A 26578-nucleotide genomic window follows, 5' to 3' on the forward strand; every position below is an offset into this window, starting at 1 on the left:
TACAATAAAGCATTCAGTTAGTGTTTGAAAGGAAATGTGTTTGTCTACATGTGTATGTGGGAGAAATAAAATGGTCTCTAACTGATGGCCTCTAACACACTTCTAGTATTAACATACACTGAATGGGTCTATAGTTTGATGTATCAAAAAAATCAAATCAACTAATTTTTAATCAGCTATTATTTACTTTAGGCTTCATTTTTTTTGTCTTGATTGCCTGTAAGAGGATGAAAAACTCAAATTTGACAATCTTTCCTATTATGTGAACCAGTAAACATTTTTGACCTTTTCCATTCTAGAGTCATAATGGAATCTAAAGTAGAACTTGTCTGATGGGTGAGGATTGTGCATGAGTTTTAATTTGCTTAAGTAGCCTTCTAGCTATTGATCATGACCAAGAACTTATTATTGTTGCTAAATAGGAATTGTAAGAATGTGGAGATTTTGAGGAATGAGTTAGGAGAAAAGAAGCTGAATATATCTTTTAAAGAGATGCTTAGACTGAAATATCAGTTCCCTTTTTTGTCCACAATCTTATAGATCTGGTCACACCACTTATATTGTTATCAACTCGGCCCTTTAACTTTGTAGCTTAAATCCCTTACCCCATAGAGAAACTATCACAAAACCTCGTGAATCAAAGAAATACTTAAAGAAGAGAATATAAGTAAATGATTAAGATCGGTGTAATATTACCATTTCATTCACTTAGCAACTGAGTTACAAATAATTCCTTAGCTTTATTTTTTATTTTGCTGAAGCCAGCTTTCCCATAGCTTGTGTGTGCGTGTGTCTTTATATGACTTATAATGAAGCCTGACTTTGCTATGCATTTCTTTTTGTGATTTAAATACAACACTCATACTGAATTCCGTTTGAAGAAATGATTTCATCATTATCAGGAGGCTACAGTCTATAGTTTCCCTTTACTTTTAAGCAACATATATATTAACACTAAAGTAACTTTCAACTTTGCTGGAAATTACCTATATTTTTAAAATGCATCACTCCTCGAGTATTTTTTAATCTCTTTGTGACATTATTACAAAATCGTCTAGTTCATGATCAATGCAGATAATGTTTTCTTACAAAATCAAACCAGCAGCCTCCATAGGCCAGAAGATCTGGCTTAACCACCCAGGTCACAGAGGCACGCCTAGTTGGTTGCACCACTTTTTAATCGACTTGTGAATCAGGCTTGGGAAGGTGGAGTTAAGTCAGTTCATTGTGTCTGTTAACAGTAGGAAGCTCAGAAGACCAACATGCAGGGAAAAAAGCTGCAAAGAAAATCCGTGGGAGCCATTTGTGTCCACAGGACCTCTCAATTTCCCTTGCAGAGCATGCAAATAAAAAAGGTGATTTGCTCTGATACGGAATTCCTGCACGATGTTCAGGCATGCGTGCAAGACAGTAATCTCTTCTGTGACAAAGTAACCTGTGTAGCACAGGGGAGCATGAAATTTGGAGCCAGCAAACCTGAGTTCTAAGCTCCAGCCTTAAGTATAGTTTATTGTATGAACTTGAGTATGATACTTAACCCCTCTAGAGCCTTATTTCCTTATCTGAGAATCAAGGACAATAAGACTCTGCCAACTTCACAGACTTATTATATGGATCAAACCAGAACAGATATCTCCCAAGTAGAATGTGAATGCTTACTCTGCATACTTTCCAAGCTGCAGGAAAAATAGAACTAAATTGGGCATCGCCCTTGCTCTCAAGCTTCTATTTCAGTGTGGGATTCATGAAAACATGACTAAAAGGCAATAAGATCAGATCAACAGTAATATAGGTATCCCAGGAATTGAGTAAAATGTTAACGGAGAGAGCAACTGACTGCCTAGAAAAGACAAGAAATTTCAAAAAAAGGCAAGAAGACAGATCCTAGCAAGCACCAGCTAAGTACATAGAAGACACTCAACCAGTGTGGAGTAAAATGGAAGTAGCAGTTATGTGGGTGTTAAAGAATGTGTTTGAGTTTGCCTGTTGGAGATAACAGAGGAACTAGGGTCTACAGAGCTGCCAAATTGTGAAATATAAGAGATGTATGCTTTGTAAGCTGCAATGCAGGATACATATCCTTAAGCTCTTATTACCCAGTCCCAAATCACTGCACCCTTCTTTGCCCACTAATAAGAATTTTCCAAAAGAAGTACTCAAGCTGGATCATCCTAGACAGAAATATAGAATACTTTAAAGCTAGAACTGATCATTAGGTTCTTATCAAAATATTTTCTTGCACTCTTGAAGTTGGATTTGGTTTTTCATTTTGGAAAGCAATTTCCTCCATAGCTTACTTATAGGCCCCTATTTCCTAATTCTATGTACACTTAACTCTCTCCTGTACTCAGGGTCACTGGGACAAAAATGACACAAGGAAGGCACTTATTTTTATGTCTTTATTATTATTTTGGACCAAGATCTCCTACACCCCACACTTAGAGTGAGTGGAAATTGTTTCCAGAGACAGGTGCTTTTTCTCCCATGGCTTATTGTCACAGAAGGAAGATGACACCAGCCTGGTGACATTTGTGCCTGGGAGAGCTGCCAGTCCATGCTGCTTCCCCAGTTTTAAGAAACACTATGGTTTGTCATACCTAAATTGCCTCCACCTGGCTGCTGGTGGTGGCAGTGATGTCAGTTATCCTGGGTCCAGCTAAGGTTGCAGTCTTTGTTTTCCTGATCATGCTGACTCTCTTCTTCTTCTTAAAATGCAATTTTTCTTGTTTTGTGTTTGTGGTAAGGGCTATTTTCTGCCAAAACAGGCATTATCAAAGCAGTTGCATAATGAGGGACTGGTGTCCTTTATAAGTGTAGAGAAAATCCAAGAATATCAGGCCCAGAAAGGACTTTAGAAATCCCACAGGATTTGGCCAATTCTTTATCGTACTTGCAAGAGGCTGAGAAATAGACAGACTAGATAGCTATGTCAAGGCCTTGTAGCAAGTCACAGCATGAGAAAAAGTGGAACTTTAAAAAATATAGATAGCTACAAATACCACATTTACATACACCATTTTTGTATACTTAGGATTTAAGGGTAATGTTATCCTGAACGGTGTAGCAGAGAGGATTAGTGAAAACACGGTTCTCAGAGTGACTTATCCACCCTCGTGGTTCATGATGCAAAGGTGGTGTGCATACTGGATGGGAGATTCACAGGTGGGATTATCCACGGGTTCCTGATGTCACAAACCTGTGACTTCTCCTATTTTCTAAAACTGAACTGTGGCTACTAGCGGACACATATGCTATAACTAAAGTGCAGACTGGCAGCAATTAAAACCAGAGACGGACGCTAGAACTCTCTAAGAGCAAAATGCAATCCCTGCCCCACTTGGAGTTCATCTAGGATTCCAAAGTAAATACACCTCCTTTCTATTCTGCCTAGGGATTTTTTTTTTTTTTTTCCTGGAAAGGGTGGAGAAGATTTACGTAAGAAAGCTGAGTTGCCTCAAAATACAGCCTCCAGAAAGAATGAGGCATCTCCTGCCTAACCTATTATTCCTGCTGAGGAGAGAGAAATTGAGGAACTAAAAGTGAAGCCTAAAATTGCCAGGGCTGAAATCCTGGTAGAAATCAACTAGTCTATAAAATTAGCTGCCTCACTGGCCCTTTAGGGTGGAAATACCACAAGGAGCAGACATCTGATGTAAAGTTGAGAGGGAAGTTGTCTGTCTTCATCAACAGTAAATCAAATCTAGGTTAAATAGACAAATGCCATCTCCAAGGAGAGTAGGATCACAATTATATAGGATGCCGAATATATAATAACACTAAATCCAATTAACAGGTTGAAAACCTGAGGCACTGGCAGGGGAAGTGTCTTGCTTCGAGTAATGTAATGAATTTACTGGCAGATGCAGAACTTAACCCAAAATTCATGACTCTTAGAACAGTGCCCTTTCATGCATGATCCTGAAATGCAAGAGGGGTTTCATTTTTATGGTTTCAAGGTAGAATGAATTACGAAAATCTGGGCTTGTATTATAATGTATCCCAGTGTGGAATCAGAAGGAAAAGTGATGTGTTATGCAATGAACTTGAGTGAATATTTATTCATTATCCATTCAGCAAAAGAGACTAACTCAAAATCAAAGAGGTGAAACCTGAAGCCCAGGTTTCCTGATGTTGATTCCAGAGTTCTTTCCACTATTCCTTGCTGGCAGTTGACTGCGTCTACGACCATTTGCCATGGTGGCAGCTGTGTGGAGGATGTGGCAGTAAGTAGGGGGGCCAGGGACTGAAATAGTTTTAATCCGGCTATTCAAACATAAGACAATCCAGTGCTTTAAAAAATAAGAATTTATAGGAGATATTTAATAGCCATCTTCACAAATACACATATTGATAAATACAACAATAAATGATACTGAAATTGATTTGGAATCTATCATAAACTAAATAGTGCCATAGGACTGATTAGGGAAGTTAAATATTATGATATGAGGTGATATTTTGCTTCTAGAGAAGAAAGTTCGAAGAAACTAAACACATCACTATTCAAACACAATTCAGTTTGATTTAAGACCTTCTCTTTCCAAAGTAGACCAGTCAATGGGAGTACAGATGAGTATGTTTATTTTAATGAATAACGTATAATAGCAATAGGAGGAACTTAATTTTGTTGATGAGTTTTTACTCTAAGAAATTTTTAAAAATATTTTAAATAATAGTAGCTGCTAGTGCTTGTACTAGTGTTGTAGTAAGGTGAGCTCTGTAATGCATTGTTGGCCTAAACATAAACTGGTATACTGTTTGGAAATTAATGTATCTATCAGGCTTTAAAATATTTTTGTCTTTTAATTGAATAATTTGCTTATGATAGTGTATTTTAATAAATAGTGTAATAATTTTTGCTTTATGATTATAGCGGTAAAGAAAAATCGAAGCAAATTGAATTCCCAACTAATTGGAAATAGCTAAATTAATTCAATAAGTATGTAGCAATTTAAATTTTTTAACTTTAAAATTTAATTTAACATAATGCATTTAATGAACTGAGAATGTACTCATTTTAGCAGATTAATTTCAAAAAGTAGGTATATGCATCTGTATACACAGATACATATGTACATACTTAACAAAATATATCTTTGGTATTTAGTATGTGTACACCTGGTAAAACACATACTTATGTGTAATATGTATCCCTGGAAGAGAATAAACCAAAATGCTAATGGTGTCTACCTGTGGTTTCTAGGATAAATGACTGCAATTTATTCCATACGTTGTGTATTTTCTATGTTTTCAACAACATATTTGTAATCTAAACAAATACATGTATTTTTAAAAATCCTAAAGAAGTGAGTTTTATATAATAAAATAATTAGAGTTTTTATTTTAATGTATATAATACTAAAAAGGAAAGCAATTTGGAAATACTTGATGAATATGTTAAAGGGTTAAACCTTTATTAATGAAGACACTACTCCCTCAACAGAGCAGGGATTGGGAGTAAGGCAAAATATATTAATAGATCATTTAAAGGAGAAATGCAGAGGGCTAATGAACATATTGAAACACATGTAATATCACTAGCAATAAAGGGAATTAATATCAAAATAAAATATTTTTTTCATTTATAAAGTTGGAAAAGATAATCCTCTCAGTGCTGCAGTAGTTAGCCTCATTCAAATGTAATTTGGTGCAGTCTTTTTGGAAAATAACTTGATATTATACCCATGAAGTGACTTAAGTCCATAACATTTGACCCAGTACTTTTAGTTGTAGGAATACTTAACAGGGGAAAATACTCAAAATATTATGATAACAAAAAAAAATTATATTGCATATGATCTCAATCTTGTTTACATACATAAACAGAGGAGGTAGACCATACAAACTTTTAAGGTAATTCTGAGAGTTTCGCTTATAGTTGACTTTCATTTTTTATTTGTATTTTACTTTTTTCTTCTAAATTTCACACTATTTTTGTAATCTAAAATTTTTAAATCCATAATACAAAACAATATGAGGAGAGATTATCTTATCTCTGTACATTTGTATATCTATTTACTTGAACTGTAAGTAAGGCACTATCTAAATCCAGGTAAGTGATAAAATACTGTTATTATAATCATAGCATGGGCTATATAGTAAATGAACTGTAGGACATACATGACACTGAAGAAGGATAAATACAGGAGTAGGGGGAAAAGTAAATATTAAGATGTAATTTAACAATGAAGCAGTGTTTGTAGATTCCAGTCTCAAAATACGCAGATTCGGATCTCAATTCGTGTTTAATATCTATCTGCATTTCAGCGTCTTCAACTTCACAATAACAATGAACATAGTATCTAGGGCATAATTTTGTCAGAATTAAATGAGTTTGTTATACGTAAAGTGTTTTGAGTACCTTAACCATAAAAAGTGCAGAGATAATCAAAATTCTGTCTACCATTTTATCTTTTACTTGAACATGTATACAAATAAAAAATTAAATCTAGAGTACAACTGTAAGATTTACGACAGAACTCATCTCCCTTTCTATGCCTATAAGACTTACCCATTTTTTAGAATTTAGCTGGTCATCCTAAAATGGATGAGATCTAATATCTTGCTTTGGAACTTAGCCTCAGATTAAAAATTGATTTGTTGAACTAATTCAGGGGCCTTCAGTAGCTTCCTCAAATGCTAATTCTTATCACCTATCTGAGGCAGGAGAGGAAGGTAAACACTTAATTCACGTAATATTAGAACTTTAAAAATTACTCAGTGTGTTCTGTTGATCATCCTTCAAATTAATGGTAGCTGATATCAAAAAGATCTCATTGGTTTTGTTCTGCAGCAGCTTGGAAAGCCCCAACATTTCTTAACTTTCACACATGTTCTAAAAACCCCAACCTTTTTTGACTATTACAGGTTTTTCATGCTGACAACTGTCCCTTTTCACAAATAATTATTAAGGGCTTGAGATACGGAGCTTGAATTGAAAGCAATATTTTTTCTCTCTTCTATTTTAATTAGATACTATACTTTGATTTTTACAAGATGAAAAGGCATCTCTCTGTAAAATCTCTCTGTAAAAAGGCATCTCTCTGTGTCTGTCTCATAATAAATGCTTTGGGTAAATACTCTTCTAATTCTAGTTCTTTCTTATAGAATTATAGAACTGTTTAATTGAGCTAATACTCACCGAGCTTTTGGAGTACTAAATGTGACATGATGAACATAAATGTATTCTGACTTCAAAAACTTCATAATCTTGTTGAGGAGAGAGTTAAGTATACAACTTTTTGCATTGAAAGGTGGAATTTTATTACTGCTTTTATTTATATTCATATAAAATAAGAGAAGGTTTAACTTCAACTAGGGTTTAGAGAAATTCTCACATCGGTAGGGTTTAAGGAATCTAAAAGTATTTGAATATATCAGGAAAGCAAATCAAGGCATTCTAAACTGAGGGACCGGATTGAACAGAAGGACAAAAATAGCCAGCTGGGGTCCGCATTTGCTAAGCAGAGTGGATTATAAGGAAAGTGAAGCTGCAACGGTAGTCTGGAGCCAGATTTTAAAGGGCCTTGAATGCCATTCTAAATAATTTGTCTGGTCCTGTTGGCACTGGGACACCCTGAGGAGTGACATGATCAGAGTGGCACTTTAGGAAAGATGAAGTGGTAGTGAGGGAGCTCCAGCAGGGTGGAGAGAAAGTGGAGACATTGCTGTATATTCCTTTTTTTGCCCTCATTCAGCATTCAGGTATATTTGTTATTAAAACATAGAAGGATTGATTGTCAGCCCCTGTACCTGCTAATTCTGTATTCATGGAATCAAACAACCATGGATCATAAATATTCAAGAAAAAAATAAAAAATAAAAATACAACAAACCAAAAAAATCCAGTATAACTATTTAACTTTTTCACATAGGATGTCAAATGGAGCCATTGACAACGGTATTTTATGAAAATGGCATTTCAAATCTGAGAAAAATATATATTATTCAATAAATAATAAAGATCAGTTTTCGATTGGTGAGAGTGGATTTTCCTTTGTTTTTCATACAGACATACATTCTGGAAAGTTAAAAGACTTGCATGTGAAAACATTAAAAAATCCTAATATTGTAATATGGTTGCAAAATTTTACACTGGGCTGGGAAAGGCCTTTCACGCTATGTCTGAAACACAGTAAGTCATAAAAGAAAAAAGGATAAGTTGACTATGGAAAAATTAGAATTTTTCCTACACCAAAAAGCAAACCGTAATACTGTATGCAAATTTGAAAGACCAGACATACCTAAACACACACACACACACGCATGCATGCACAAATACGTATACAAACACAAACACAGGAAAACATAGCACTTATAATAAAAAGTTGGATGTTAAAAAAGGATATTCAACAAAATGTTAGCATTTTGGTATTTCTGGAAAACATATGCTTCGATCTGACATCTTGGACTTCTATTCCCAAAGCTATGGCTTTACAGCACTGGCATTTTTACCCAGGGGGCAGGGCTGGCCCCTAATTCAGAGATCATGGAGCTTTAAGAAGTCTGAGGAAATGACTGAGAAAAGGCAAGAGGTCTAAATAGAGTTGTTCTAACTACTGAGGACTTGGGACATTCACTTAAAATCCTTGAATTTCTTTCTTTATCTGAAAAATGTAGATAATAAATACTAACTTACACCACTAGGTGGTTAGGAAAATTAATGCATGTTACTAAACATTTAGTACATTTGAGATCCACGTATAAGCATTGTTGTTTAGTGAATGCAGAGAATTGTTACTTCTTTGTAACCTGCTTAAATCAATGCATGATATTTACATCAGCTACTCACTAATTCTGAAACCAAACATTATCAGGTATACTTTAATTAGCTCTTTTATGGAAATGTTTGTGCTGAGTTCAAATCTACATGAACTATTAGCTAATTTTTCATTGTGAGGATACCTTAAGCAAAAAATATGGATTTTCCACCAATATATTGTTCCTTTTCCTTTATGTCATTTAAGTATCTTAAGTAGCTGTGCAACTTGACTACTTCACTTGTACAATATGAAGATGAGCAAACTGAGGGAAAAATAAATACCCAAGTAAAGTAAGAGGAATATCCTCTAAATCACTTCCCTGATTCTGGACAAAAACAGGCTCTTATCTTTGTAATTGTCTTTAGAAATCATTTAGCTCTGCCTTCATTTCACAAATGAGGAATCTGAATCCAGAGTGGTTAAGTAACTTGCCCCAAGGGCACGGAGCTCCTATCTCCTAACTCCCAGTCCAGTGCTCTTTTCTTCCAAAATACTCAAAAGTTCTCAAGTAGCCACAGTGGATATATTGTCTTAGATTTTGTCCAGAATCTTTGTAGATATGTTAGACAGAGACCGTATTTGGATTCATGCTGATAGCTGAGGTGGCACATGGAAGGAATCTGACTTTTTCATCTTTCAAATCTTGCTGGGAATCTTTTGACTTCGTGAAAGGTGAAGTTTGTTTACATTTTTAGTGGATATCAACACTTGGGACCCTGAGCCTTAGATGTGGGTGTTCAAATGGCTGCATGATCCCATTAGTGTAAAAAACAATTCAATAATGACTTTGGTAGGCAGTTGTGCTAACAGCATTTCTTCTAGATCATTGATTCCCAAGCATGACTCATCCAGAACCGCCTAGCAGGCTGTATAAAATCCAGTTGTTGGGGCTGTAGCCCTGCAGAGTCTGATTCAGGAGGTCTGGGGCCACGTCCAGAAATCTGTTTTTAAAAAGCACTCTGGATGATTTTCAGGATCATCCAAGTTTTTGGGCCACAGGAATTATGCATACCTTTAAGGAAGTAACCATCTGCTTTCTACTGTTGACTCTTAAGCTGTCAGTAGGTGTAGAATTTAGATACATTGTACAAAAAATTATACTGTATTTTGTAAGTAGGTTTTTTTTTTGCCTTCTAGGCAGTGCTCATTTGGTTAATTATAGATAGAGAGATCATTCTTCCCAATATATGTGTGAAGAAATGAATGTTTTGTCTGATATAAATTTGTAGTGTTACAGAGTACTGTCATATTCTTGCATACTCAAGATCAAATTATGTTATGGGAGTTTTTTGGTTTTTGTGTATAAAAGAAGGAAGCATTATTACCAGTAACCTATGGGTCTTATATATCAGCCAATGACCACGTCATCCTTTAAGTGCATAAATTTTATGGATGCAAAAGTAGAAGTAAAGGGGAGGCAAATCCGAAGTTGTGAACGTATTTGCAAACTTTGTTTCTGAAATGTATGTTCTAATCTCTTCTGGCTTCCAATTCTCTTCTAAACTTTGCATCTTCTAAATTTTAGAAGAAATCACAATTTTCACTTATAGTTATCTTGGCCACTTACAACCTTTCAAGCAAAATAGAGGAAATTGGGTCCCTGAGTCGGGGGGCATAGGATGATGTTGAGAAATAAATCTAACTGAATTACAAATACTCAGCAGTAAAGAGAGTATTTTAATGAATCAGATGATAACCATCAGGGTGCATTTCATCTCCACTAAATCTTCGTACCAAGGCCAGATTCTACATGAATGTTGGTACGTATTTATGTAAATGTATTTTTAAGACAAAAACCAATTGATATCGTATGCTTTAATACTTATTCTACTAATCATTTACATAGATGCATCATGTGCAGTAATCATTTTTATTAGCTATTCACAAGCAAAAATATTAGTATAAACTGGGAACAATAAAATAGAGAAAAGAAATATTCAAATAGATAACCGTTTTGTTAAAAAAAAAAAAAGAAAGAAAGGACACATTTATCAGGATTGCTATTTCCTGTACATAATATGGATGTTTGTTTGTTTTTATAAGTTAACGGGACAGGTGGTTTAACTTGTTATTGAAACATGCTCGAAAAAATCAGGTAGCTTATTTTGTCATTGCTTGTTATGAAACCGCTGGCATTTCTCTGGGGAAAATAAGTTAAAAACTCTTTAGCTATCAGGCAGTGGGTTTTAATTTTTTATATTGGTTAAATGTAACAGTGGATTTGAGTACTCTCTCCTAATTTCTAACTTTGTATAATCATTCTTGAAACCCCAAATCTAGATTTAAAAAAAGAAGCCTTCTAAAAGTTTTCCTGAAGTTTACTTTTCAGTTACAAAGAGTAAAATCACTTTCTGAAATGCCTTCTGTAAATCGTGGTGGTGGTGCGGTTTTGTTTGGGGAGATTTGTTTTGTTTTTAAAAGAGAGTGCACTTTCTTATGAAAGAGACAGGGAAAGTTTTACCTGTCTGTCTCCTGGGGTTTTTTTTTTTTTTTTCTTTCTTTCTTTTTCTTTTAAAGATTGGTGATAAGGAATTCTAACTACTTAATGAGATGGGAGAGGCCTCACTCCATTGGCGTGGAGGAGCCCAGGTGGAAGTTGATGGATTGGACAGGTAAAGAGAAGAGTCCCGCCTCCTCATGCCTATAGTTGGGTATATATTAGGAGACCTTAAATTATGTACAGAGAGAGAAAGAGAGAGAGGGACTTGAGTTCTGTTATCTTCTTAGTAGATTCATATTGTAAGGGTCTCAGAGGGGGTGGGGGGGTTGGCAAAATCCTGGAGCCAGAAGAAAGGACAGCAGCATTGATCAATCTTACAGCTAACATGTTGTACCTGGAAAACAATGCCCAGACTCAATTTAGTGAGGTAAGGATTTTAGATTTTAGCACTCCATTTAGAGATGCTTTTTAATTTTTATTTTTTTAAAAAAACGTATTTGCGGTTCTCGGTCACCCAATGTAATGTTTTGCAAATTGTATATAGGAATCTCCTTTTCTTGGTTAATGTTTTCTGTGGTGGCTGTAAGATTTTTTTTTATTAAGTAGGAGATGAAACAGTAGGAGAAGATGAAAAAGAAAATCTGGGTGACATTATGTATTTGAAAAAATAATATTCAGGAGTTTATAAAATCACTTTTTATAAAAGCAGACTCAGAGAGCAGATCACACTCTGCTAGATACATTGCAATGAATCCTCTAATGGGTATTCATGTACCAGTAAGAAAAATTAGTTGACTGTGTCTTAACTTCTTAGCATAGTTCTATTTCCAGACTTCATCCTAAAAGCAAATGAAGCTTTTTTCAAAATAATCAGGTGAGATTTTTTAAAGCCATCTTCGTTTTTAAGTCTGTCAATCCAGAGACCCGCCTAAATCCAGAAGGGGCTGTAATAACGTTTCTGTCGTCTGGAGGGTGACTTGTACTTTCACGTGTGATGACAAATAAAGTTATTTTGGAGGGATGCATTGTTAAATATTTATACATGCATACATGTAAATGTGTATTATAGCATACAGGATTTTATTTAAGGAATTGCTTATTTGCATTTCTGATCTCTTCTCAGCAAGTTTGTCTTAGGTATTTAAACTTGTGCAAAAGGATAAAAAAAAAAAAAAAAATCCTGAAGAGACTGTAAGGCTTTGAGGAAGTTTCCTAAGGTTGAGGGAGGTCTAACAACAATATTAGTTTACATTCCTCAGAATGGGGCAGCTGTGTTGACACTAATCAGATTGGGTTGTAGGGGGGAGTGTTGTGGAGAGAGGGAATTCGGTGTTTCAGATAAAAATGCTTGCAGGTGAGTGCTTGGAAAAGTGGACTAGAGTACTCAAATTGAGCTCCTTAAAAATCAAAACAAAATGCATAGTATTCCGGTGCAGACCGCAAGAGGAAGAGTGGAGCAGAGGGCTGCAAAGCAGGACCTGTGCTATCGTATTGACCACGCTATTGTCTAGACTCCTGAACTGTGTAAATACAACAGGGGAAATATCGAGTTATCTAAAGAAGGAAAAGGAAGTGCCTATTTTTCTTTAAAACATTCAAGCAGGCTTGCTTGTCCTCAGTAGAGAAACTTGAGTTTCTTGTTTTGCTGTTACATTGAAAGTTAGCTTAAAATGTTACCAATTTGTTTTTAAATAGGATTAGCTTTTAAGATCTTCTTGATTCTATTGGATCCAAATTTGTCCAGTTTTAATCATTCAGAAAATGATCTGTCCATCATGTCATACCTGAGTTTGTTTGTCTTTATTCACGAACTATTTCACACACAGTATTTATAAGCCACCTAGGATCTTGTAAGTCAAATGGGAGAAGCAAAAGTCTGTTCATTGATAATCTCTAAGTGAAACACAAGGTTGATGTAAAGTGGCAAGAAATGATTATTTTTAGGTTAAATATAATGTTGTGAAAGAAAGCAGTTGCATTAATGTTGTGATTAGAGGATATTTGTAGAAATTATTTCCTTTTATGGAGGCAAAAGAGTCATGTTGTATGTGAGAATATGGCATGCTTATGAAAGAAAATAGTTTTATACACAGGTTTTAGTTTTTCAAAACTTTAGGTAAACATGTAATCAAGAGCTACAAAAGCCATCACTTGTCTGTTTTCTATTGGAATGCTGCTAAGGTCGACCAAAAATATCTGTAAAAAACATGGCTGCACTTCCCTACCTTTCTATGTCTTTTTGCATGTTGCCTGTATGACTTTCATATCCTTCCCCCAGTGCATGTATTAGGTTATACTTTCATGGCTTGACTTCCATTCTATTACGTGCAACAACTTTCTTTCCGTACAGGATTATGCTTTTTCATATCCAGTCCTCTGTAAAAATTCAGTGCTACATCTGAGTATATGAAATGCCTGGGACCACATGGCTCTGAGAACCATGAATTTAATATAAAAGTTATAATGTGTGGGGATTTATGTTTATTAGTAACTGTCAATACAGAAAAAGCAATCTACTATTATCACACAAGAATTGTTAAACATTGGGTAGATTGAAAATGAAAAAGGCATAAAACTCCCTGTAAGAGTGAAAATTATTTAAAAACTATAACCCAGTCTTTGACTTCAAATAAATTTCTAGTTTAATTTGCTAGCAATTTCTTTGAGTCGATAACTCAAAAACTATATAAGAACGCTGTTCCTTCTCTACTCCTTTTGCCACAACTTTTGAATTCTTCCCCAACCCTTAGCAGATCTGGATTTGGGGGAGCTGCTAATTAACAGGAAATGGTCCGGAAGGGAGGAGAACATGAGCAGGATATAACAGGCAAGGCTGAAGGCTCTACCCTTGGGTACAGCAGAGAGGCTGCAAGCAAGCTCCACTCCCCAGTGCCGGGCTAGGAAAGACAGAGCCTCTGGGAATGGTCTCAGACTTGGAGATAGAGAGGTTCAAAAGAAAGGAACTTCTTCACAGATCAAGTTTTAACTTCAACTTTCTGGCAAAACAAAACAAAACAAAACTGGGCTGTGTGTGTGGTGTAAGTGTGTGTATGTGTATATGTGAGTGGGGAGGATCTCAAACTCCTTCTTAGAAAGAGATATTTACTAAAATTCCTCATCCGGGGTTTTAGATGATGAAGGAAAGACACTTTGGTAAATGGGTTACAGTATTTTCTAACTAAATGGGAAATCAAGGTTCATATATGGAAACACCTCATTTTACAAATCAGGGTTAATGATTTTTCTTTCTGTAGTTGAGAGAGCTATATGTATATGATCGTGTTCCCTTTACTCAGCCACTTTCTTTTTAATACCAAGGAGAGTTGGGATGATTCACAGTAGATGCTCCAAAAAAGTTTCCATGAAGAACTGTTGTACAAAGCTAGTTTGGATGCAAGAAAAAAAGTGTGGAGACAGCAGTGTAAACTCCCTGTAGCCCAGGTCATTCTCACTTAATTGACTTCTTTGTCTGCTTGGTCTAGGGAAAAAAATCTTTCCTGTCCTAGTACTATTTCTACTGACTCAACCATTGAAAAGATATGGGTGTGAGTTTTCTATTGATAGTTAATAAATGTATTAAGCTGTCCCATGTTGTACTTCTGAGCTATTTAGCATCATAGGAAAAAGCACAGTGGGTGAGAAGTAGAAGCTGCAGGTTTAATTCATGTCAGCCAGGTCGTATTCGTCACTCCATGCTGTGGCCATAGATTGCACTACTTGTTTTACAGTTGGTTGTCCTCGAGCCCAGAGGGAACTAGGAGAAAGACATCTTAGATCACAGATCACAGAGCATACCTTCCTTCACTACTACTGGAAAAAAAAAGATTTTGAGACAATAAATCACTTATCCTTTACCTCGATAAGGAAAACCATGTTTGGTTTGTTTTGCTTTTTAGAAGAGCAGTGATTCTCAACAGGATGTCACACGTACAGCAGAAAGCATCAATGGATGTCTACATTTTCTAGAGCAACCAAAAAAATATTGGTTTCTTTTTCATTATACGTACATTTTCTGAATGCAAAGTTGCCAAAACATTCCTCAATGACTATGTACAGAATTTAGATTCTGCGTTCTGCTTATAAAGGGAGTATATATATCTAATGTCATGAGATTTTAAAAAAGGATTTGGATCAAACAGTTGAGAAATATGTTACCACAAATACACCCTAGTTTTCTTTGATGTGCATATGATTGCTTTGGATGGAATCTGAGCTGATAGAACAGAGGGGCACAGGTAAAAATCCTGCCTTCCTAGTATAACTTTTCTCCTCTTGAATATTTTTAAATTTCTAGTTGTTTTATGTCAACAAATAGAATGAATACAGATAACGAAAAGATACTTCTGTGAAAAACAACTTGATGATTTCTGTAATTTATAAGTTTTACTATTTTGAAGATAAAAAATTGTTAAGCCCAAGTGGGCACTCAATTTTCTTTCGATGTATGTTGAGGAAAATGTCAGATGACTAATATAGCATTATTGTCCAGTGCCAATTTAGTGGAACCTACAAATGGTATCCAATAGAGTACTACATTTTGAGTCTGGAAGAGAATGGATTCAAGTGTCAAGGTGAAACATTTGATTCAAAAGTTAAGTTTTAAATCTTATTCCTAATGTTAAGGACACAATTTGTAGGCCCAAGAAAATAGTGAAATGTGGCTTATTAATGGGCCACCTCTCTAAACATTTTATAATTTTTACTTATACTTTTTGATTAAGTTCTACGTTGTCAATGTTCATGAAAAGTAGTATTGAGAAAGAGAGACAGGTTAGAAGAAGAATTGACTGACTTAAAAAAATGTTTGCTGAGCATCAATTATGTAAAATGGTATATAGGATCTAAAAATAATTAAGAAACAATTCCTACACTAAGAAGTTTATAGTTCATTGGCGGAATGAGCTAAGTATGCATGCAATTATAATACAGGAGAGATTTTAAGTGTGTGAGCAAGATAATATAAAGCATCAAAGGGAAAGCGAGTCCATGATGTAGGAAGATCAAGAAAGTCTATACGCATATGTAAGATGAAGCTGCACTTGGAAGGACAGATGGAAATTTCCAAGTTCTAGAAATATAAGAAGGAAGGAGGATTTTAGGTGAAGAAATAAGCATCAGCAAAGGGAAGGGGGGTGAGGAGTGAATGCTGGTACACTCAGAAGCATCAAATAGTTCAAATGCAATTGAAATTATGAGACGATCAGGAAGTAAAGTTGGAAATGCAAGATAGAGTGGCTCAGAGATGACCATAACACTGAGAGGTGAGTACATTTATTATAGTGACAATGAAAAGCCACGGAAGAATTTCGAACAGAAGAATGGTGTAATTGTGTAATTGGAGCTCTACTAGAGAGCACAGGGAGAATAAATGGCTTTGCTTGAGATTGCCTAGAAGTATGAAAATGCATTTCTCTGCATTGCACATTGGCTGCCTGTTTTGCAGAAATATCTATCACTTCTCTTAGACCTTTGGAAGGATACAGATGGACTGTTTCTAAAGTCTTATACAACCTGTGTATATTCTGCCCAGTGCTCTTTTTAATAGCTATGGTCCCTGCCATAGACAAATTGGAAACTATTGGTCTTGGTTTGTCTTTGTTTATGCCTACTATTCTAGCATAATTACTAATAGCACACCTTCTCACTTTCAAAACTGTCCCATTTAGAAGATAAATTATATAGTCACTCTGTAAAGACCCCATTCCTTATTTCATTCTCTTCCACACACTAACACTCCACCCCAAAATGAAAAAGTAGTATAAATTTGGCTGTAAGCCAGATACAATGATTTTGAAGTACCAGCCACAAACCATTTTGATTATTTCCCCCACTAAAAGAAACACTTCCTTCCAACCCAACAGTTACTGAAAACTTATAATAGTCACTGTTATATGCACTGTGAAGAAAGAAGAAATTAGTAATTCACAGCTTCTAGCCTCCATGAATTCATAATCTGAGGGAGTATATGAGGGGTTCATAAATGACTCCAGTATAATACAGAATTGGTAAAAGATATCCCAAGTTTTAAAAGAGTGAAATCGAGTTTAAACTGTTTATGATAAAGGTAATATTTTATATGGTTTGAGAACTGAAATTCAGATGAGGAGTGAGGGGAGGAAAGACATTCTATGTAGAGGGGATAAAATTTATAAAAATACAAGGGAGGACTGTGCCAGAGAAGATGAAGGAACATAGTATATTGATTTAAAAAGAAAATGTGTTGGTTTAAACACTGATATGTATTTACTATTTATGTCAAAATGGAACGCTTTTGTAGAAATAGCAACAAAAGTTAATTGGAATATTGATCTCACTAAAAGCGGAAACCTATGTGTGTTTTAAAAGTGTGACCAGTGTTCAGAATTCGAGATTCAAAACTTCACATACCCTAGGGATGATGAATGACATCTTGCAGGAAGGAAAAGAAAATTAGCCCGAATGATTCCTTAGGCTGAAAAGTTGAGGATTACCTTTTCCTGTTCCTTAGATTTCTATAGAGCCAGATATGGTGTCCTATCATTTATAGGGACTTAGTAATGACATTTTAAAACTAATCAAAGCTAGGAACAAAATTCAAACTGACTCTCTGTGTTTATTATGAGTTAATTTTATTTATTAAATAGTGGTCTTAGAAATAGGACCACAAGTCTTTTCTCTGGTCACTGCTCTAAATGCAAATAGTAATCCTGAAGCTGAATATAAGACATTTATTCAAAATGAGAATCCCGGCTGGGAAATAAATAACAGAGCAGAAGGACATGTGAATATCCCATTTAAAAACCAACCCCACCAAATAAAAAACAAAAATTTAAGATATTATCTTTGCCATAAAATTTTTAAATTTGACTTTGGGACAAGGATACACACGTAAGATGTAATATGTGAAGATAAATATTGGGAGAAGACATGTCTTTTCCCACATTAATATCCTCCCTTTCCACAGCCTCCTTCATCACTTCCATCTCACCCAAGAAGACCACGTGGGCAATTGAAGAGATAATAATAGGGCAGGTGACGGTAGGCCATAGGAGGAGGAAGGAGTGAATCAGTGACTTGATTTAAAGCCAAAGCGAGTGGATAAGAGAACTGGGCTTCAAGATAAATAAGGAGACATCTAAGCTAGCACTCATTTCTTTCTCTTTTTTTTTTACCAACCTAATCCTCCACTTTCAAAAAGTAGATTTTGAAAGCATCGAATGTTAGCATATGATTGTCCTACAGACGTTAGGGGAAACAGTGAGGTTCCACTAAATACAACCCCCTTAAAAGAATTAAGTAGTTCAATGAAGTGTCTGTAAAATCTTTTCAAAAGTCTTACTTTATACTTCCCCACAGTTGATTTCCTTAGTTGGTCTGAGAATATAGCACCTATACTATTCAAAAACTATTCTTGTCCATTTTCTGCAAAAAAAAAATTATAAATTTCTTATTTCTAAGTTGATTGATTTCATGTTTGATATGGACTAACTTTATATATTCTGATTTTTAAGTTGTTCAAGCTTCTTTTTCAAAGACAAAGTACAAATGGATCATTGTATGGATTCGAGCTGAGATGGCTTCACCAGATAATGTTCACCTGTCAATTTAAAATTCAGTAACTGGGGTTAAGATAGAGCACACGTTGGTTCTAGGTGAGGGAATAACTGGCAAGAATAAAACATTTTTGGAATGTTAGTGAATGTGTGTGTAGCGTAAATTGATATTTCATGCAAAACTTGTAATCTGAATTGCATCTCGTCTGTATTTCTTAAATGGCAAAAAGATTTCCTTATAAAAGCTGAAAGAGGGAATTTTGAGTCAAGCTGTGGTGTGTTGCCAGAGGCGGAAATTTATGAAACACTCTTGTCAGCTATGCTGGAAACACTACAAAAGAAATAGTTCTACTTTCTTATTGGTGCTAAAGCCACTAATAGGTGCAGTTTAGTATAATACCCCTATGAGAATTACCACCCCCGAAGTGAGCTTGCCTTGGAAAGAACTCTGTACAGGCATTTTCTTTTTCCTTTTAAGCTTGCGCAAAACACCCAAAGGGGCCATTTCCAACCCAGCCAGTGATCTTTCTCAAGTTTATTCTTTCTCAGATCACAGAGACAATGGGGAATATGCCCTGTTTACTCAAATCAGTCTGGATTAGTGTCACTCTATTGATGGAATCAGAATTAAAAGGAAAACCATTACCCTCTCAAAGGGCAACATCAGATGTTTGGGGAACGGCATGATTACTTTTAAATAGACCGTGTGAGACTCTGTCACCAGACTGAGGTTGAGGACTCCACAAGATACACTTGAAGAGAAACAGTAACACTGGGTGAGGCAGAAAGCTCTTCATAAGCCTTAGGCCTGGGAAATTATTTCAACAGACAATCCCAAAATGCTTGAAAGGCTAAAAATCAGAATGGTGAGATTTCAGAGAAGAGGGCTTTTCTGCCTTCTTTCTTCGCTCCAACACCTCACTCCCAAATATTTATCTCCAGGTCAAATCCTTTCCAGTCATTAAGCCCTGCTGGGGAGAAACTTAACCCTGAAAAAGCTCTCAGATTCCCCCATTCAGGATAACACTTCCATCCTCTGAACCCTTTTACTCTGTTTCTTCCTCATTGCTCTCTGTGTGCACCAGATCCTTCCTCCCTATCCTTTGACTGAAGACTCTGGGAGGGTAGAGGATGTTTTATGCTTATCTCTGTATCCCCTACAGGGCCACTCAGTAATGTTTTCTGAACGTGATGAGGACATGCATCTGTTGTTGTTGCTTAAAGGGCTATCTTCACCTAGGAATATATGGTGTCCTTTATATACTTAAAAGGCTGTTTGTAATTGACTTGTGCACAAAAATAAATAAAGCAAGCCCACATATTGTACAAGCCTCTTCTATCTATATGTTCTGCAGGTAACCAAATTGTGTCGTTTTCCTTCACATCTTGCAAGTCATTTGTTTTTGTTGTTTGTTTGTTTTAATAAGCCCAATATTATTTCCATTATCTTTTAAATAGCAAGAAAGTTTTTAAAAGACAGGGCAGATGATTTGTGTGGTATCAAGTAATTAGTGTAAAGTATGTGCTGCTTTCACGTAATTGATTACTCATAAGGACAGAGAATGTGTTTGATTAAAAAAAAAAAATCTTAGATTTTTATCTTGCTTTGCAGGCCCTTTTTAAAAGTGTTTACCTGCGTCTGCACTGTTCCCTTGATTCAGTTTATCCCCTGCAATTCTCTCTGTCCTCACCAGAGATGGGGGTAGTTTGATCTGGGTGAATAAGCTTGATGATTTGCAAACGCTCTCTCCTTTTAATTCTCTATAGTGTTATCACTAAAGGATGTCTGAGAAATCTTAAAGCAATTTTTCTCTTAAACGTGGTATTCCAACTTTTGGTTTTGCTCATATCTTTTATAATAGGATAAATAGAATAAAATGAATAAGATGAGTGTCTTTTCAAAAGTAAGGCATGTCTTCTGCATAGCTCAAAACTTGAGTTTTATTTTGCAGTTAAAGTGACAGCTGAGAGGAACACTCCAATGTTATATAGGTCACCATATCTAATTGCAAAGTAATCACTAAAAACTTTAATTATCTCAAACATAATTTAAAAAGTAGCAATCAGTAAAGAATTTGACAAACAAAAGCAAATTAGAACTCATGAAACAGTGTTCCCCGCTTGAATGCCTATAGTCTAACAAGATTGAGTAGTACACTCCTTGTTCCAAGCCTCAGTTTTCCAGTTGCAAATAAAAACTAGTGTTTCAACCTTTAAGTGTTTGTTATATTGGACCATAAATTTATATCATTTGCAAGAAAGGATTTATAAGTCTGATAAACTATAATCTCAGTTCCTTAAACATACATTCACAAACTGTTAATTGTGGCTTTATTCTAAACTGAATTCTGGCTAACTGGGCATAAAATCATGGAAATTAGGCAGGGAGGGACCAATTTTGTGGCCTATCTACCAGAAACTAAATGTCCTTCTCTAAGCTTGTTTCTGGGTGGTTTCTTTTCAAAGCAACCTGCATTTGGCCATGTGCACCATCAGTAGGAAGTGAATAATTATATGAGCACAAAGATATAGGTTCTTATTGCTGACCTAGATGCGTTCAAAACGAAACCTAGACCATCAGGTTAAAAAACACTGCCTTGGCACAAAAGTGTGTATGTGTTTGTTTTAAGGAAGTAGAAGCTCATTAATAAACTTCCCAGCTAGGTGTGAGCTACCAAGTATTACTCATTGCATTGTAAGTGACAGGACTGGCTATTCTGCTACTAGTTCCCATAAAAGCTGAAGCTAAAAGCACAATTCCCACCTACCAAGACAAAGCTAAACAAAAAGTAAAGATCATAGGATTATTTAGGGATGCACTATAACATTTGTCTGACAGTAGCATATAAAGAAATGAATCCAATTTGGACACAGACTTACTTCAGGATAAAATAAATGATTAGTCGTATTAGAATAAAAGAGATACTTTCTGCAAGTAATTTTCATGTTGAAATGTTTTGCATTTATTCTTTTAAGAACTGTTTCCTGAGCATCTATTATCCCAGGTATTGGGGATTCAGTACTAAATAGGCCAGATATATTCTCTCATTAACTTATTGCCTAGCAGAGAAGACCAACATTTTTTAAAAGTTTATACATATAGTTAATTTCTATTATGATTATATGATACAAATGGAAAGTGCTATGAAAATGTGGAACAAAAGAGAATAATCTGTCTGAACAGTCAAAGAAGACTTCTGGGAGATGACATCTGAGCTAAAGTTTGAACAATGAATTGGAAAACAGCTGGCATGTGCAAAAGACTTGAAGACTGACGGAGTTAGCCTTTAAAAAAATGAAGAAAGTTCTATTTGGCCAGAGCAGAGTTTCAAATAGTGCCTCACAGGCCACGTTAAAGACCTGAGGCCTTTATTCTAGGAGAATAGGGAGCTGCTCAAGGAATTTAAGCTTGAGAGTGACAAGATCAGATATGCAATGCCTTTCAAGTGGTAGTTACAAGGAGTTGGGTCTCTGACCCTTTGCAATTATACCCATTCTAACTAAGAATGGGGCAACTTTTATATCCTGGCTTTAATGAGTAAAAAAAAAGAAAAAAAAAGCAAACAAAAGAGATGTGCTTTTCTTGATTGTAACTTTTAGATAAAAATTCCAGGCAGAAATGTGAGTGATTCCTATTTACATGCAATCAGAATGAAAGCTACTTAGGAAAGCGGGTTCTGGAGCCAGATTTACTGGTTTGACATCCAGGCTCTTCTCACTACCTTGGGCAAGTTACTTAATCTTGTGGAGCTTCAGTTTCCTCATCTATAAAACATGGATAAAACATGGATATTAATGCCATGTATCTCAGGAGAAATAAGTAATACCATTCAAAGCACTTGAACACTAAGACACATCCTTACAACTCAGTAAGAGAATGAATAATAGTAGAAGTAATAGCTCATATTCTTTTATAGAGGGGGTGGAAGTTGGATGATAAGTAGATTTCAGAGTTTCAAAATTTATTTTTATTTTTATTTTTACTCCTGATAGTCACCATTACTTTATTGAAACTGATATGTTTTCAGTTTCATGTCATGGTAACGAAAGCTTATTTTCTGTGATAAAATGTTAATCCCATTTAATCACCCATTGTTTTAAGTCACAATTTAGGATATGAACTAGACAAATATACTACCAACATTATTTAAAAAATATTTTTAAACTCACTTTCAAAACCAAGGATGCATTACTGCTGAGCTTCTAAAGGCAGTGTGGTATGCTTAACATAAAGATGGCTTAACATTCATTGAAGAATTTTATTACTATGTACTTTCTTCTTTTAATATTACCATATCTGCTATATTGAGCTATTAAAACATATTGATTGCTATAGATTGAAAATCTCTTCAAACGTATTTTGATTCACTTGGAATAAACTGAAACTCTGAATATTTCCCCTAATACCAGAATTAAAAATTATTAAATATTAAAATTCTGTCCTGCTTTCTGCTTAGTTTGATACTTCTTTGACAGAAATGATAATAATTCCTTCAGAGTTGAGATGCCTTCTGATTTTCATTTTGTTGATTTGTCATGATTATTATAGGAGTATGTACTAAAATAATATAATTTGAAAGTTTATTTTTCTTAATTGAGTTCTACACATTTTAATTTAGCTGCGTTTGGATCAAGTTTTAACTTTAATACCTTTCACACTTCCTGTCTTTTCAAATGTTGTGTCTAATGTTTGTTGACATTGTTGTCCACCTGATCAGGCAACTTTGTATTTATTTGTCTCACCTGCCATTGGGGCTTCTAGAGCTCTTTCTCCTAAGTTATGGAATCTTGGAGCTCAAAGGAATCTTGACACTTTGTGTCAGAACACAGGACGTCTAGTGAACTCTCTGCTTACAGTCTTGATAGTTTTGGGTGTGCTTAAACACTTTATTCTTATATTTTGTTCTTTGTATGAGTATATATTAAGTATTCACTTTTTATATAATTTTAGAAAACAAAATGAGTGAAATATTTTATACCTAATAAAATCTGGTTTTGAGAAAAATGTGATGCTAAATAAATTCTTCAGTTGGAAAGATGGTGTTTTAATTTGACGTTTGAATACCAATACCTTTTCTTCACCTGGAGTAGAACACTGTAAGTCAATCGTGTTTAATTCTAGCATAAAAGAAACCATCGTTCTCTGAGGTGGGGCAGGTGGCAGAAGACGAAAAAATGACAAGTATGTCTCCCTTAGGCAGTGCTTGTTGAAAAGTCACTATCCTGCTGATATTTGGGGATGGAAATGTAGTTCTCTCTGCTGAAGTATAATTGAATGAATGCTTTTAAAGCCAGGGCCATGAATTAAAGCTGTTTTCTTTACCCATGAGGGACTGTAGAATGTTCATAAAAGCACCTCCGTGAAGCCTCAGGTGAAAGGTGGTTATCAGCTGAGGAAACTGTATGTGCTGCCTAAAATGTTTTAGATTTCTAAGTTTGGTCAGGGACATCTGTATAGAGAGAGAACAGTTAGCTTAGAAAACTGTTTTGAGCACGGTCTTATAGCATTGTTTTAACGTAGCTTCACAGATGAGGATGGCCATAAGTCACAGAATGTTAGAACTGGAGATCCCACTCATTGAATCCTCAAATTCAGTCTCCTCAATTTTACATAGACTTTGGATTATGGTAAACTAAGGTCCACAAGTTTTTCAGCTACCTTGCCCAGAGGTGCACAGCGCACTAGTGGCAGCGTTGGGACTTAGACTCCATGTAAAGAAGTCTGAGTTCAGAGTTCTTTTGCATTACTAGGATCCATACAGAAGTGTAAGGATTACTGAAGCGTGTTCAATCCCCTAGCCTCATCCAACAGTCACTCATGGATTATAAATACAATTTCTTCCAAGTGAAATTTGGGAATGCTGTTGTATCTCATAACAAAGGTCTGGTTGAATCGAGATAAATTATGATTATATATCCCAACAGTAATCTCTTCTACCCCTGATTTGGTCCCTACCCCATTTTTTTAATAACCTCTTACTATATATTGTTGACTATTGTTGCTGTAGTGTCATAAATTTACTATTATGGATAGTAATATCTGAAAAAGAGGACATTTTAAAAAATTCTCTTGGCCAGGTGCGGTGTCTCACACCTTTAATCCCAACACTTTGGGAGGCTGAGGCAGGTGGATCACCTGAGGTCAGGAGTTTGAGACCAGCCTGACCAACATGGAGAAACCACATCTCTACTAAAAATACAAAATCAGCCAGGCGTGGTGGCACCTGCCTGTAATCCCAGCTACTCAGGAGGCTGAGGGAGGAGAATCTCTTGAACCCGGGAGGCAGAGGTTGCGGTGACCCAAGATCGTGCCATTGCACTCCAGCCTGGGCAACAAGAGTGAAACTCCATCTCAAAGAAAAAAAAATTATCTTTTACAGATAAATTGGTGGAGAGAGATTTTCAAAAATACTAATTGTAGGTAAATCCCTATTTCTATTGCACTGGTCAAATAGCTTCATTGGAATCTCTTTTTGATGTTAAATACTTTTGGGGGAAAATAATTACATCATCAACTTTAAGTAAATATAAATCCAATTATTTAATATTGAGTTATAGCAATATATATTGACACAGTTTTGTTTCTTCATGATGAAAACAGTTTGAGATTCAGCACCTGGGTATCTTTATACCTACCATGCAAGCTGTATGTTTCAGAATGCCCTCAGGGTGTTCTGTGATTGCAGGGAATATGTCGAGTCCCTGTGACCAAGGTGTACTTCATCCTTTCTGTGATCAGGTCAGCTAGTTTGTGAGGAACCTGAATATATCACAACTACAAATAAATTTTCCAGGGTCCAAACACTGATTCTTCTATTTCAAAGTTGTTTTATAGAAAATGAAGCATCTGTTTGGAATCACAGGAAATTGCGTATTTTACTCTATAATGTTCACAGTAGATATCACAGAAGTTGTGTTCATTTTTGCCTTTATGTTTTATGGAAAGAATACTGCCTCTTTTTCAGACATGCTGAGATAGACATATAACATTTCCATTCACTCATTATTTGAGTGTCTGCAGGGTATGTTAAGGTTATTCCAAAATCAAGATGCCTCGTGTTTAGAAGGGAAGAACCTACTTCCTATTTCATTTCAAATATGCCAATAACTTTTGTTACCTAAGAAATACATGCATATGGGACATGGGGGCTCTATGGAGTTCTTCCAAGGGCTGTTTTTATGGCTGATCTGAAGGTGTTCATGTTCTGATCTCTGAGACTGACTCTTTGACTTGTCATTGTCAATAAGCATTGCATTAACATACCACCATAATACACATTTCTCTCCTCTGTTATGGAATTATTGGCAGTAAATAAGGCAACAGGTACTGCTCCCTTTACCCCACCAGATTTGCTGTGATAGAAAATAAGGGATAGATATTATTCACTTGACCTGGGACAGCTTCATGGGCATAAAAACTGCAATTGGTCACACAGGGCCCTATCTTAGAAAAGCACCATTTTTTGTTTAATGCTTTGCTATCATCATTTTGAAATTCTTAATCTATGAACAAGAGGTTCTGCATTTTCATCTTGCACTGAGCACTACAAATTGTTTTGCTGGACGCGTCTGGGTAACACTCGTTCTTCTTGACTATAATGGCCAGCCCTTGGCCTCCAATTGTACCCTGTTAACACACGCGATCTTTCTTTAAATCAAAGGAATAGGTAAATAAGAATATTTTCTTTAAACTAGATATTTTAAAAATTAACTTCTGAAGTATGAATTTATTGATTTTTAATAAACTAAGAAAAGTATGTAAATGGATTTCCAGTCATTCAGTTCTGACTTTGGTGGGTTTGTTGTTGTTTCTGTTCATTTTAAGCTAACATTCAAAGTTAGTA

At 35.5% G+C, this 26578-nt stretch overlaps 1 protein-coding gene across 8 annotated transcripts in view; it reads left to right on the forward strand.

Annotated features, from left to right (window-relative positions):
• TP63 (tumor protein p63) overlaps positions 1-26578 on the forward strand; it is a 266146-nt gene that overhangs the window by 147610 nt on the left and 91958 nt on the right. Inside the window, exon 1 of one of the 8 annotated variants that reach the window (XM_003776389.4) lies at positions 11443-11629. The exons of the other annotated variants lie outside the window; for them this stretch is intronic. Coding sequence (XP_003776437.1) covers positions 11588-11629 — 42 coding nt within the window. The 5' untranslated portion in view covers positions 11443-11587. Of the gene's footprint in view, positions 1-11442; positions 11630-26578 lie in introns of those variants that run through there. 8 annotated transcript variants of the gene reach the window in all.

The sequence above is a fragment of the Pongo abelii genome, chromosome 2 (genome assembly GCF_028885655.2).
Source record: "Pongo abelii isolate AG06213 chromosome 2, NHGRI_mPonAbe1-v2.0_pri, whole genome shotgun sequence".
NCBI classification, from domain to species: domain Eukaryota; kingdom Metazoa; phylum Chordata; class Mammalia; order Primates; family Hominidae; genus Pongo; species Pongo abelii.